This window comes from Ptychodera flava, chromosome 1 (genome assembly GCF_041260155.1).
Source record: "Ptychodera flava strain L36383 chromosome 1, AS_Pfla_20210202, whole genome shotgun sequence".
Taxonomy (NCBI): domain Eukaryota; kingdom Metazoa; phylum Hemichordata; class Enteropneusta; family Ptychoderidae; genus Ptychodera; species Ptychodera flava.
The window spans coordinates 35,679,332-35,692,254 of NC_091928.1; the positions used below are offsets into that span (position 1 = coordinate 35,679,332).

The 12,923-nt window shown below is 37.8% G+C and overlaps 1 protein-coding gene across 1 annotated transcript; it reads right to left on the reverse strand.

The window, feature by feature from the left end:
• Nucleotides 1-5,808: 5,808 nt before the first annotated feature.
• LOC139138503 (medium-chain acyl-CoA ligase ACSF2, mitochondrial-like) lies at nucleotides 5,809-7,557 on the reverse strand. The gene has a single exon (XM_070706942.1). It carries the CDS (start codon nucleotides 7,301-7,303, stop codon nucleotides 5,930-5,932), a length of 1,374 nt encoding a protein of 457 aa, XP_070563043.1. The 5' UTR covers nucleotides 7,304-7,557; the 3' UTR covers nucleotides 5,809-5,929.
• Nucleotides 7,558-12,923: the final 5,366 nt, after the last annotated feature.

Genomic DNA, 12,923 nt, shown 5'->3' on the forward strand with positions numbered 1-12,923 from the left:
CAGTGAGATCGTATAGTTTATTGTGACATCACTGTTGATAAACTACCTTCTTGAAGAGCGGCAAACTTTAAACTTAAAAGTAGTAACGACCTCTAATAAGACATTGCATGGCCACAACATTTATTGTAGTTATAAATTGGTCGTTCCACAAGTCTTGAATGATTTATTTTCAGGTCAGAATTTTACCAAACACATCTGGATGAATCACACAAAGACTACATTAACGTTGACATCACATTTAGAATTTCGCGATGACTAATTAGTTTATATCAGGTATTCTATTGTATTATCGTATGGCGTACTCACCTTGCTTGTAAGAAAACAAAGTATGCAGAATGGCTTTGCCGTATTTTGATAAGCGGTTTTTTGATATTTTGACACCTTGAATGTATACGAGTCTAATAGGTAGGGGAAATATTAGTAACTTTGTCTGATGAACGTCATTTTTTCAAATCTAACTAACTTAAGATGGCAGAAATATACAAAGATTTTGCCTTCTACAGTTGAGGCAAAAATGAACAATTGATTTGGAAAGAAAATTGGTTTTCAAGGGTTTCAAAAGAACTAACACTTCTCGAGACGTGATGTCTAAGAACATCAATATTATGTGAGATTCAATAGTTTGTTATCAAATTTACTTTACTGTTTTATCTTTGTAAGGTGCGCATACATATATGGCCGTCAAGGATATACACATTGGTATTTGTTTCGTCGATGAAATCATTACTTTTTAGGGGGTTAATATATAGAGGTGTTAACTATATTAATTTAGGATTAGACGTTGTTTACTTCATTGCATGTTATGGGTTATTTTTCAAAACATTGAGTATGTAATTTTAAGATTTAAGACAGTAAGTGTTTACTCTATTGTAAATCCAGCATGATTTCACCCACTGCATCAATTATAAGCGATATCAACTTAATGTCAATTCTGCATAGAGGTTAACGATAAGAGTCAGAATTGTAAACGATGTTCGATAGCGATATAGACTGTGAGAAATAAACAAGCAAATAATTGTTCTGGCGTTTGTGGTGTTGGCTATTGATATGAGCTTTGGCCGTAAATACGTCATTACCAAGAAAGGGACACTATTTCTTAGATGGTAATTGTGTGTAAAGAACCACTTTGTAGAATGTATATAGGAGGTGTCATTACGAACACAGGCACTTGGAAGAAGAGACAACACCTGGCAATATGTAACAGCAATGTATGAGAAAAGATATCGTTGAAGGTCTTGAGCCTGTACAGTGTTTCTCTATTCCGGCGTCCTCTCGGTAGCTATTCCCCGAAGGGAGACTGCCAGTGTAACACCTGGTAGAGAATCCGGGTACCTCTGTAACCAACCACTGTGTAAATTGTATATAGGATGTGTCTTTACGAAGACAAGTACTTGGGAGAAGGTACAACACCTGGCAATATGTAACATCGACGTGTAAGAAATAAACAGTGATATTATTGAAGACTTTGAGCCTCTATACACTGTTTCTGAATCCTGATGACCTCTAGCTGACTATTCCCCCAAGGGAGACAGTGAACTGTAATAATCGTTTCTGTAATGAAATGTCACGCCAAGTTAAATTAAATGAAATCACTCTCATGTTCGCAAATCTTACATCACAAGCCATTCAAATTGTAATGGGCCTTACAAATGAACACCTAATGAAACAATTTAGGCATCGGTTACGAAACAAAGAATCCGTATCGGCATATCAATTGCAAAGAGAACTCACGAATTTGTCATAAAAATTGAGCAGGAGCCTGCGACTGTTTGCCAATATTTCTGTGTCTGCTAGCTCATTGCACTTAAATGTTACAAAGTATCGAAAAGGGCATTCGTTGTACAGTAATTTAGCCTACTGAACGAGCGCAACCTTGTGAAAAGAAATCGTTGGATAGCAAAGTCAGTGTGTATCGCAGACTATTCAGGTGCATGGGGTATAAGATCTATAGGGAAATATCCAAGATGCTGATTTATAAGTACTCAAGGACTGTTCGGAAAATTCGGAGTAACTCGCCCGGACAATACTGTCTTAACATATTATATTCCTGCTGAATTCGGCGATTTATAGATATTAAGTCTTTTGTTTGTGTTAGATTGGGTGAATTCCTCAGATTGAATTGAATATAGTTCTTTTACCGGTTCCATGATGCAGTGCGCGCTAGGGTATACAACGTGTATGTTACTTGTAAACTTTAGCCGACAAGGTTACCGCAGGGTATGTTAGTCATAGAACACTATGGCAGGCTACACCTTACCCTGACCTCTATTGTCGTCGCCGATGGATACAAAATACATGAGGCATTTTTTGTAATGCAAATTGTGTCATTCTTGTATAACAATTCGTACTACAACACAAAATCTATATGTTTTTGTTATTTTGAGTGTGTAGAGGTTTTCGATACAGTTATAGCAATTGCATTGTGAGATAATCGTAAAAGCTCTACTGAATGAATACTACTGTTTTTAAGTCCATTCTATTTATTTTAAAGTGAAAGATATTTCTGAAAATGTTGACATTCCAAGGTCACGCCCTTTCACCCACTGTCTCAGTGCGATGGCAGATTGAATTTTGCAGTTTAGATAGTACATGTATGCTGTAGTGATAAGCATATCTAGTCGATATAATTTTGATAGGGAAGTTGTTTAGAGGGAACTGTTTATTTTAGGTTCATAAGAATTATATTTCAACAATGTGATAAGAAAGAGGGTCATAAGTATAAAGTTATTCATTTAGGCCTGAGTCAATATATCTTTTGACATTTTTGCTAAATTGTTTTAGCTAAAAAAAAGACAACAAGACGGTATTGCTGAAGGTAATGAGGTCTTTGGTCGAGTTGGCAAAAGTTGACAGTGATCGACTGCACAAATTTTGTGTTTGTAATTGCACAGTGGCTGTTGCATTGACTGTGCAAATGACAAAACATAAAAATGTCTCATTAAGCATTTCTTAAAATGAACTCATCACATTCTCAGATGAGCGTTTTTTCTTGATGCTGTATGGTGTACAAGTACCTTGCATTATTGCCAAGTCTAAATTAACAGCTCAATAGCCAGCTTGTCAAAGTATTCCCTATTTGTTTTAGCACCACAATTTACGTCCATGCAGACAAAAATTCACTTGTTAAGAATTACCTTACTAACTCAAAATACAATGAAACTTGGCAATCAGAATGACATTCACACATAATGTTTACAGTTACTGATAATGGAATGTCACATTCCCGAGACAGTTTTTCGATTGCAAATAAAGAAAAAGAAAGGCTTACGCTTCTTGTCTAGATCGACGATGAGAAACATAATAGTTTCTCTGAAATACAGCCCCAGTGGCTATTGGTTGAACCTCTCTATCGGGACAAAGTCTACATCAGGCTGTCCAAGTAAATCTATTTTTTACTGCAACAGCTGACAATAATATTTAGAAAAAAGTAAATCAAGAACACCTAAACCTAATTGAACATTTTATTTTACATGGTCCAAATTGGTGCACAGACCAAAGACAGTGTGAAAATAGTCTTTAGTATAGTATTCCTTTATTGTAACAATCTATAGTTACAGAAACTGTCACATTAATTAAACACTAATTACAAATCACGATCAAAAACAGCTTTAAGATTTGATCCATGTGCTATTTTTTCACAGAAAGATCGATTAGCTTTTTGAATGACTCAATAACACAACATGAGTAGCAAAACGTCAATACATCAACTTTGCAAGCAGCGTACTTTATAAGAATATCTAAGTAAAACTCAAATACAATATATGCAATCCTGGTATACTTTTAAAATTAAGATAAATACACTTTATAAGGATGTTAAAGAATGCCGTTGGTTATAAAAAAAGACGCTGACCTGACACAATCAATCCCTCTAGAGTTTTGTCTGCCTAGTTTTATTGAATTGCTGTCCTGCTTTGAAATTCTGATCTTCTGTCTATCTTCTAATCTAGATCACTCAAGTACTTGAGGATGTCTCCCAAGTGATACAGACAAAATAATCAATATCAATTGGTCATGATAACAAGATATTTAACATACTATCAGACATAGCTACTGGCATGTCTACATTTCATAACAGAGAAGTAGGAGTTAAAGATCAATTGAAACATGTGAATTTTCCATTCTCTCACAAATACATGCCTGTCATGATCTACTGATCTATACGGATGTAGATTTGGCTTTCGTTCAAATATTCCTTCTTATTGTCTTCTGGCATTAAAACGGTCAAAGTATTTGACCAAAGTCCTGATAAATTTCAGTCTTGACTTATGTCAATCAAAACAGAAAATCCCTTTGGCATTTGCCAAACTGAGTGCGAGAACCTTGAGATAAAGAAAACCATTTCCAATCTTGCAACCAATCCTATCATTATTTTCATTACACTAGCTATGAAAAGTGGCTTGCTTTAGAAGTAACAACCCACATTCGGAATGTAACCGTCAATTTTCAAAATTTAAGGTTTTTTTTAAATTTAGTGTCAACTATTATTTTTTGCTTTAATCAATGACAAATAAGCTTGTCAACAAAGTCTGTGTGTATTGCAGCCTGTATTATTTTATTTTTCATCCTTTCAAATGGAGAAAGTAGACTCTTTTACACACATAAGAGAGGAATACTTAACATTCATGTAAAGACACGTCAGAATTTATTCCCGACAACTTGAGGTCTGATAACATACATTGTATTTATCACAATCATATCATAATAGCTCCTTCTCGGTACGCACACATGTTGATGGTGTTTACCTATGCAGCATGCTTGACCTTTATCTCAGAAAACATTTTTTTCGGTGCGGTGCACCCCTTGCCAATTATTGCCAAAGCGTCGAGTAACTCTAACATAAGCAATTGATGTAATCTGTGTCTCTCAGAAAAGATACACGTAATCAATGCTGATCAATTTACGCTGTTAAACAAACGTTCATTATTGGTTTCAAAATGCCGCCACCAAAACAAATATTATGTATCGAATTTAAATACGATCTGAAAACACAGAATAATGGTCCGTCCCAACAATATAAATGAGAGCGAAGACCGAAGTTACAGTTCACTGATCGTGGTACATGTAGATGGGTTTTGGATAACGATATTTCTAAGATACGCCTCTTCGTCACAGGTGCTGATTGCCAGCATGTCTCAAGCTCGCTGAGCTGAAACCGACTAGTGGACATCTGCACGAGCTATCAAATCTCAAAGATATTCAAATACACAATGTTTAAGTATTTTTGTTGTACAAACTTACATATGGTAGATGTTTCTGAAAGAAGGAAAATCCCCTCAAGCCTATATACAGAATGAAGCGCACGACAGTCAACAGTTCTAGAGACTGACGTATGTTACGACAGAAAAAGTGGTGAAGTCAACGATTTTCTCTAACATAAATTTATAAAAACTATTAACTAAATCAAGTAAAAACTGTAAAAATTTACAGGCTACTTATCTCAGCTGGGACAGCACAAAAACTCCTAAAATAATATCCAGGGAGTTGAGTGTAGACAGGCACACTAATGGGTGAGGAAGTCCTTTGGTTTGCAGACCTGATGTAGACCCGGATCGTGCAGAGTTGACAGTGAGTATTAAGGTCTTGAAAAGTCCCAAAAGTCTTGAAGTAAACACTGAAGTAATCCCGAAAGTCTAGCTGAAAGTCTCTACCGTCCCGTGTTTGTACTAAAAGGAGCTTCATCCAGAAAATTCTAGAATTTCTATTGATATGCTAAACTATATTCACTTGTAGTTAACATGACCTTCAAGAAAGTTAAAAACTGAACTTATTAAACTCAGGGCCATGGAGACGACTAGCCTCATCGCACGATATAACCTTCAGATTGTTCTAGACTAATTAAACGTAGGTCATGGGTGGGGTAGAATGACTTAAATTATTCAAACTTGCCATTAAATTTAGTAAGCTATGCTTGAAATGTTTTTGCAATAGTCTACATCCCGAGCATCTCTCTAGCCTTTGCTTCAAGTTCTTTGATAAGTACTTTACCCGTCGGGCCACTCGGAAAGAAGTCAAAGAACAAAACGTACTTTGGCACATGAAATTCTGGCAAAAATCGACGCACAAACTGTAAAAGTTCATCTACCGTGACCTCTTCTCCTTTCTCAAGACAAACACATGCACATACTTCTTCTATGAAGCGATTGTCTGGTACACCAATAGTCCGTGATAGTTTAACTTTTGGATGTCTGACAAGAACTTGGTCGACTTCAACAGGATGAATATTTCTTGCGCCTTTAATGATAATGTCTCTCTTTCGGCCAACGATGTCAAGGCAGCCATCTTCTTCCAGTTTACAAATGTCACCTGTATGAAACCAGCCGCATTCATCTACGGCTGATTTTGTTTGTTCTTTATCGTTCTCATATCTTAGCATTGTGTACGGTGACCGGGCACATAGTTCACCAAACGTACCACGTGGTACAATGTTACCACTGTCATTAATTATCTTGACTTCAAAATGATCTATAGGATATCCAATTTTCCCGAATTTCTCAGGGTTGTTGTTGTGAGTTACAAACCCCAATTCTGAAGCTCCCAGTATTGTGTAAATATTCAAGCTTAACTCCTTTCTAGCCCTTCCCAAAGTTTCAGCTGGAGCGAAGTTGCCAGTTGTGAAGACGTATTTCAGACAACTCTGCTTGAGCTTGTCCGCATCAGCATACCTAAGAAAGTCTAAGACAAATGTGTATGATACAGCAGCTACCGTAACACATTCTTCCTTGATAAAATTTACAAGGCTTTCCGTGTCAGATTTTGAATCTGGCACTAAAACTGTGAAACCATGACTCACGCCCGCAACCAAGGACATTCCCACACTTCCATGCGAGAACATGCTCATTGCCATATAGCATATGTCAGTTCCCAATATTTGTGCCAAGTGTCGACTGTATACATGTACATTTTCAAGAGAGCATCGGTGCGATCTCACCACCACCTTTGGTAAGCCTGTACTGCCAGATGTAGTTATCATCATCATTTCGTCATCAGGATCAACCGTTTCTCGTAATTCCCCAACTCGTCTGAAGTCTTCGTCATCTCCAATCTTCATCATTTCTTCATAGCAAATCATGCCTGGTTTTCTCTCAGTGCCAAGATGAATCACAGTACGAAGGTTTGTTTCTTTACCTGTATCACGTTCTTTTGTTTTATTTGATAACTCTGGTGCGACATTCAACAGAACTCTTTCTTGATCACCAGGTCCGACAATCAACGCTGCCATTTTGGTTTTTTTCACAAGATGTTCGAAATACACCTCATTTAAACCAACCACTACACGAACGCAAACGAGCTTGGCATAGGCCATCGCATAAAATGATGTGATCCATTCGTAACAATTAGCTGCCCAGATGCCAACACGTTCACCTGGCTTGAGGCCTAAGTGAACTAAGCCAGCAGCTAAGCAGACGGCATCCTCCCGCAGTTGCTTAAAAGTTATACGTTGTTATGTAGATTTCGAAGCAAAGACAAATGCCTGTTTATCAGGGAACTCAGCAGCTGATTGGTCGAGTGCATCGCACAATGTTTTCCCGGTGAACGGAATGCTTGAGGCAGCATGCAGGTAACTCTTTCCAGATAATGACATTTTATATTATACAAAATAAACCATATCCATTATGATTCTCCAAATATTTTAAACCAAATATGTTTTATGCCCCAGTAGAAAATTACGCAAGAAACTCCTTTTAAAACCAGACTTGTGTTCTGTTAATTATAGAAAATTATCGACAGTGCCCTGCAGATGTACGTCTGTTTTTAAAGATCTCTCTTTCAAATGTAATGAAGATGTTTTTCTACTCTGTGTAGTTTAAAAAAATACTTTATCCAGTCATTGTAATAGTACTGTGTTTTGATGTGTGTAATTTTTAGTCAAATTAATATAACTTAATACTTTTTGTGGTTGTCTTGTTTACTTGTCCTGTGGTGAGTTACTTTTTTGTTTCGCAGATCCGTTAGTGGGCTTTGCCCGTTGATCTATGTATGAAATACAATAAAAACAGAACCCCGATGGCAAGAGTGCAAGCGTGTCGTACCCTTGCAGTGAATTTTGCGGCTGTCCTTGCACGAGCGTCAAGCCCTCGTGCAAATGGCCCAAATAAGGCGTGCTTACACTGTCTCGCCATGGGTTTCTGTCACACTTTTGGGTTTTTAACTTATTTTGGTGGGAGCAGAATTAACGTAAAGGGACAATGAGACAAAATATTATTTGCCGGCTAATTTTGTTTTTCCTACGCCTTCCGAAATTGTATTAGCCGGATTTTTGCAAACAAACCGATTCTCACACTAGCTGGGGATATTTTGTCTCACGTTAGCCAAAATACGAAAGTCAAAGTAGCAGTACGCGCAGGGATATTTTACATCTAGCGTGAAGCATCTACTTTCACGTCGATAACGTCGAAGGGCTTCACTGGACCCGGTAACCATGGACACCCGTCTGCACATCGTTTACCGGCCCGCAAACTTCCCGGATGTTCCTATTGAAATCAATGCACTGATTTGTACTCACATCGAGGCATGTAATAATGTGAGAAAAAATCCGATAGTACTGAAAATACGCGCGATAGAAAAGGTACACACATTATCTTTCTGATTTGTAAATTGCACAGTAAGATTCACAAGGTCATCATCGTGTAGATATATATGTAGATTTTGGTACCATATGCTTCATATAGCACTCGCCTATCGGCTCGTGCTATATGTCGCGCATTGTACCAAAATCTCGTGTATACCCTCCTGCGGCGGGGGTTATTGCTTAATTTTGGAATCTGTACGTAATGAGAGAACAGTGAAAATGTTTTAACTTGAGAAAGTTGACAACTGGCAATTGAGAACGTTGAAACGTTGAGAACGATTGCGCTTAGACAAAAAAAACCCAAAGGTTTACGTGCTTATTCAATGCCTTGAAAATAGGCTATCATCAAAAGGTCAACCTGGCTTAACGTTTTTAATGGAATGCGAGTCCCTCGTAGCGCCTACAGACTGTGGAAAATAGTGTCATCACAGTGTCCTTCTGTTGACCCCATTGCAATGTCAATGCACTTGTAAAACCTTGACCTCGTGCAAACTTGAACAACTGTATTCTCACACGTACCACTGACAATACACTCCACTAGTCATGATAAATGATATATCTGACTTTTCTTACAAAACACCAATATCTGTGTAATACTAAGCAGATGGTACAGTAGGGAGGATGGCAGTGGCTGTGAGAGTGTCACAGTAAACTTAAGTGGCACAAATATATTTCAAGTTGCTAAATTAGAAAACAATTGAAATCTACTTACTACCGTGGCCGAAAACGACACAGACCCTCTTCAGTTTGTAATTGCGTCGTTCTGTTAGAGCTGCGTCGTTCTGTTTTGATCTGCGCTCTTCAGTTTGTAATTGCGTCGTTCTGTTTGAGCTGCGTCGTTCTGTTTTGACCTGCGCTCTTCAGTTTGTAATTGCGTCGTTCTGTTAGAGCTGCGTCGTTCTGTTTGAACTGCATCGTTCTGTTTGATCTGCGCTCTTCAGTTTGTAATTGCGTCGTTCTGTTTGAGCTGCGTCGTTCTGTTTTGATCTGCGCTCTTCAGTTTGTTATTGCGTCGTTCTGTTAGAGCTGCGTCGTTCTGTTTTGATCTGCGCTCTTCAGTTTGTAATTGCGTCGTTCTGTTTGAGCTGCGTCGTTCTGTTTTGACCTGCGCTCTTCAGTTTGTAAATGCGTCGTTCTGTTTGAACTGTATCGTTCTGTTTGATCGTCGCTCTTCAGTTTGTTTTGTTGTAATAAAGGGAAAGCAACTCCACACATCGTTCATATCTGAGTTATTTGCATTTTGTGTATGATATTGTGTATATTGTGAGTGTGTGTCATGTTTCATTGTTTTATGTTAGTATTGGTTAGCCATGGCGAATATAATAAAGGGAAAGCAACTCCTCACATCGTTCATATGTGAATTCTTTGCGTTTTGTGTATTATTCTATGTGTGTGTATATAATGTTTAGCTGTTTTATGTAAAGGGTTGATTAGCCATGGCGAGACGTACCCGTAATTTACGTGTCTTCAGTGTCTTGCTGTTAACCCACATTGGAGCGGAGAGACTAGCGTTACACTGCGATCCTTTGAAGCTACGTTTCGAAAACAGAGTTTTCTTCATCAGTCACTTAAAATTCATTTTTGATTGGTTGAATGATTGATTGATTTTATGTGTTAATATTTGTTCCACTGAAGTTTGTTGTTCAATTACGGAAGCTATGTCTACGGTTTGGTCTTGTTGTGTTTGCGTATGCTCATGTGAATCGGAGTGCCATCTATTGTAGCTTTTGTGAAGTCTGGCATTTGTAAGTGTATCGCATACTTCTGTTCCTTCTGTATGCGATTATTGGTTGCTCGAAGGTTTGCAGCATGAAAAAAATATATGGGACAAGATTTCACTGACGTTCTTGATCCAAGGCTTAAAATAGTATAAAATCATGGACTTTTGTATAAAATACAGCAAGAACGGGCTAAGTGTAAAAAACACAAGGAAAAAAAGATGGAGCAACAAAAAAGGACCTCGAAATTAAGAAAGTGAAATAGAAAAACATGAAAAGACATTGATGAAGTTCAGAGAGCTTTAGATGATATTTACGAAGTCAAAACACAAGGTATTATTCTACGTGCTGGAGTAAGATGACATGAGCTGGGTGAAAAAAGCAATGCTTATTTTTTGAAGCTTGACAAGAGAAATCATTACAAAAATCACATTCGTAAACTTCAAGCATCTACAGATTTAAATGAAATTTTAAACACGCAGAGAGAATTTTATCGAAATTCATACCAGACTACACATTGTTTTCCTGAAGAAAAACCAGAAGAGTTCACTGGCGATTTGCATATTCCTTTACTGTCAGAATTACAGAACAAATATGTGTGAGGGTTATTTGAGTCTCGAAGAGTGCTACCAAGTTTCGAAAAACATGTCCAGTAATAAAAGCCCGGGGAATGGCGTTTCTGGCCCTTGTATGGTACTGAGTTTAAACTATATGTACACGTCCATATGGAGAGTTGTAAGTGTCAGTTTCCCATAGACAAGCAACCATTACTTTGATTGATCAAAAAGAAAAAGATCGTCTGTAGCTGAAAAATTGGGGACCTATTTGTCTTTTAAACTTTTATTATAAAAATTGTTGCCAAGGCCCTTTTAATTCGAATTTCAAAGTTTTATCGGAAATAATTTACCCAAATCAAGCTGCTTAATATGTGAAAGGTCGCTACATCGGTGACGCTGTTTGCAAGATTTTAGACTCAATACACTTTACAAAAGACAACGATATACCTGGTATTCTACTTTGTATTGATTTTACCAAGGGATTTGACTCTATCGAGTGGCCTGTCCTTTACTTTGCTTTAAAGAAATTTAATTTTGATGAGTCTTTTATTCTATGGGTCAAAGTTTTATACTGCGATACTTCTAGTCATTAATAATGGTGTCACCTCTGGTTAATTTTAAGTTTGCAGCGGTTCAAGACAAGGTGATACTCTTTCACCTTACTTGTTTTTAGTTTAAAAAATTTGTCCATCGCCATTCGTCACAACAAAACCATTAAGGGCATTCGAATCGAACAAAATGAGTTAAAATTGCACAATATGCAGATGACACCACTCGAATGTTATCAGATGTGAAATCTGCCAAAGAATTTCTCAGAATGGTTGACTCATTCGGCAACATCCTATGCCAGAAGATGAACAAGGAAAAGAGTGAAGCACTATGGTTAGGTAGTAAGAGAGATTGTATATACACACATTAATCGACTCAATGTACCGCATCATTTAACAAAGGTAGAAACGATGTGTGAAGTTTCCCTCACTTTCCTTCTTATAAAATTGCTCAAAAAATGCTCAGGATGTAAACTGTCTGCTCTACCACGTGTGGCAAGTGATGATGACGACCACGAGGTAGCCTTGTCCAAGGGTAACAATGGACTCTCCCTACTATTTAAATTACAGTAAAAACATATTGTTACTGTGCACATTATCTTACGGAAACAGTTCTTGTCTAAAAGTGTAGACAAAAAAAGAAAATTCTTCCGTTCTATTTATTTATAACGGAGGTCAAAGAAAAGCACAAAGTTGAGAGAAACATTTCCTACAAAAATAGCACAACTGAAAAGTATAGGACCCGCTGGCATATTCTGGTAATGTACTTTGAATCAGTCTAGTAAACGCAATACGAACACAACCTTTAACACAATAGAACAAAGTTAGACATCCTTGCTTCCAGAATGAAAGAATACGTACAATCTGCCATTAGGCCTATACCACGAAATTTATCCACTGAACCTGACTTGAGGCGATTGATAAAGAAAGTCTGGCAAACTTTTGAAACATAGCGTTAGTGTCGTACGCAGTGTCTCAACTCTGGAGTAGGCCCTACAGACTGCACTGACATTCATATTAAGCTGTCTCGCCGTACCTATTCTGCCATTGTACAGACTGCACTGACATTCATAGTCAGCTGTCTCGCCGTACCTATTTTGTTCTGTACACAAGACAGTGAAACAAAATATACACACCACCATACATTAAACGCAACCAACCAATATGTGAACGATGTGTGGAGTTGCTCTCCCTCTACAACCTATGACTCCACGGGCACCCATGCCAAGTTGCAATGGTATTCTCCAAGTGACCGTGCAATGTTTGTTACAAAATGTTTACTCCAGTACTTCCGTGTTATGCTGAAAACAAACTGAAGAGCACAGATCAAACAGAACGATGCAGTTCAAACAGAACGACGCAGGTCTAACAGAACGACGCAATTACAAACTGAAGAGCGCAGGTCAAAACAGAACGACGCAGCTCAAACAGAACGACGCAATTACAAATGAAGAGCGCAGTTCAAAACAGAACGACGCAGCTCAAACAGAACGACGCAATTCATGCAATTACAAACTGAAGAGCGCAGGTC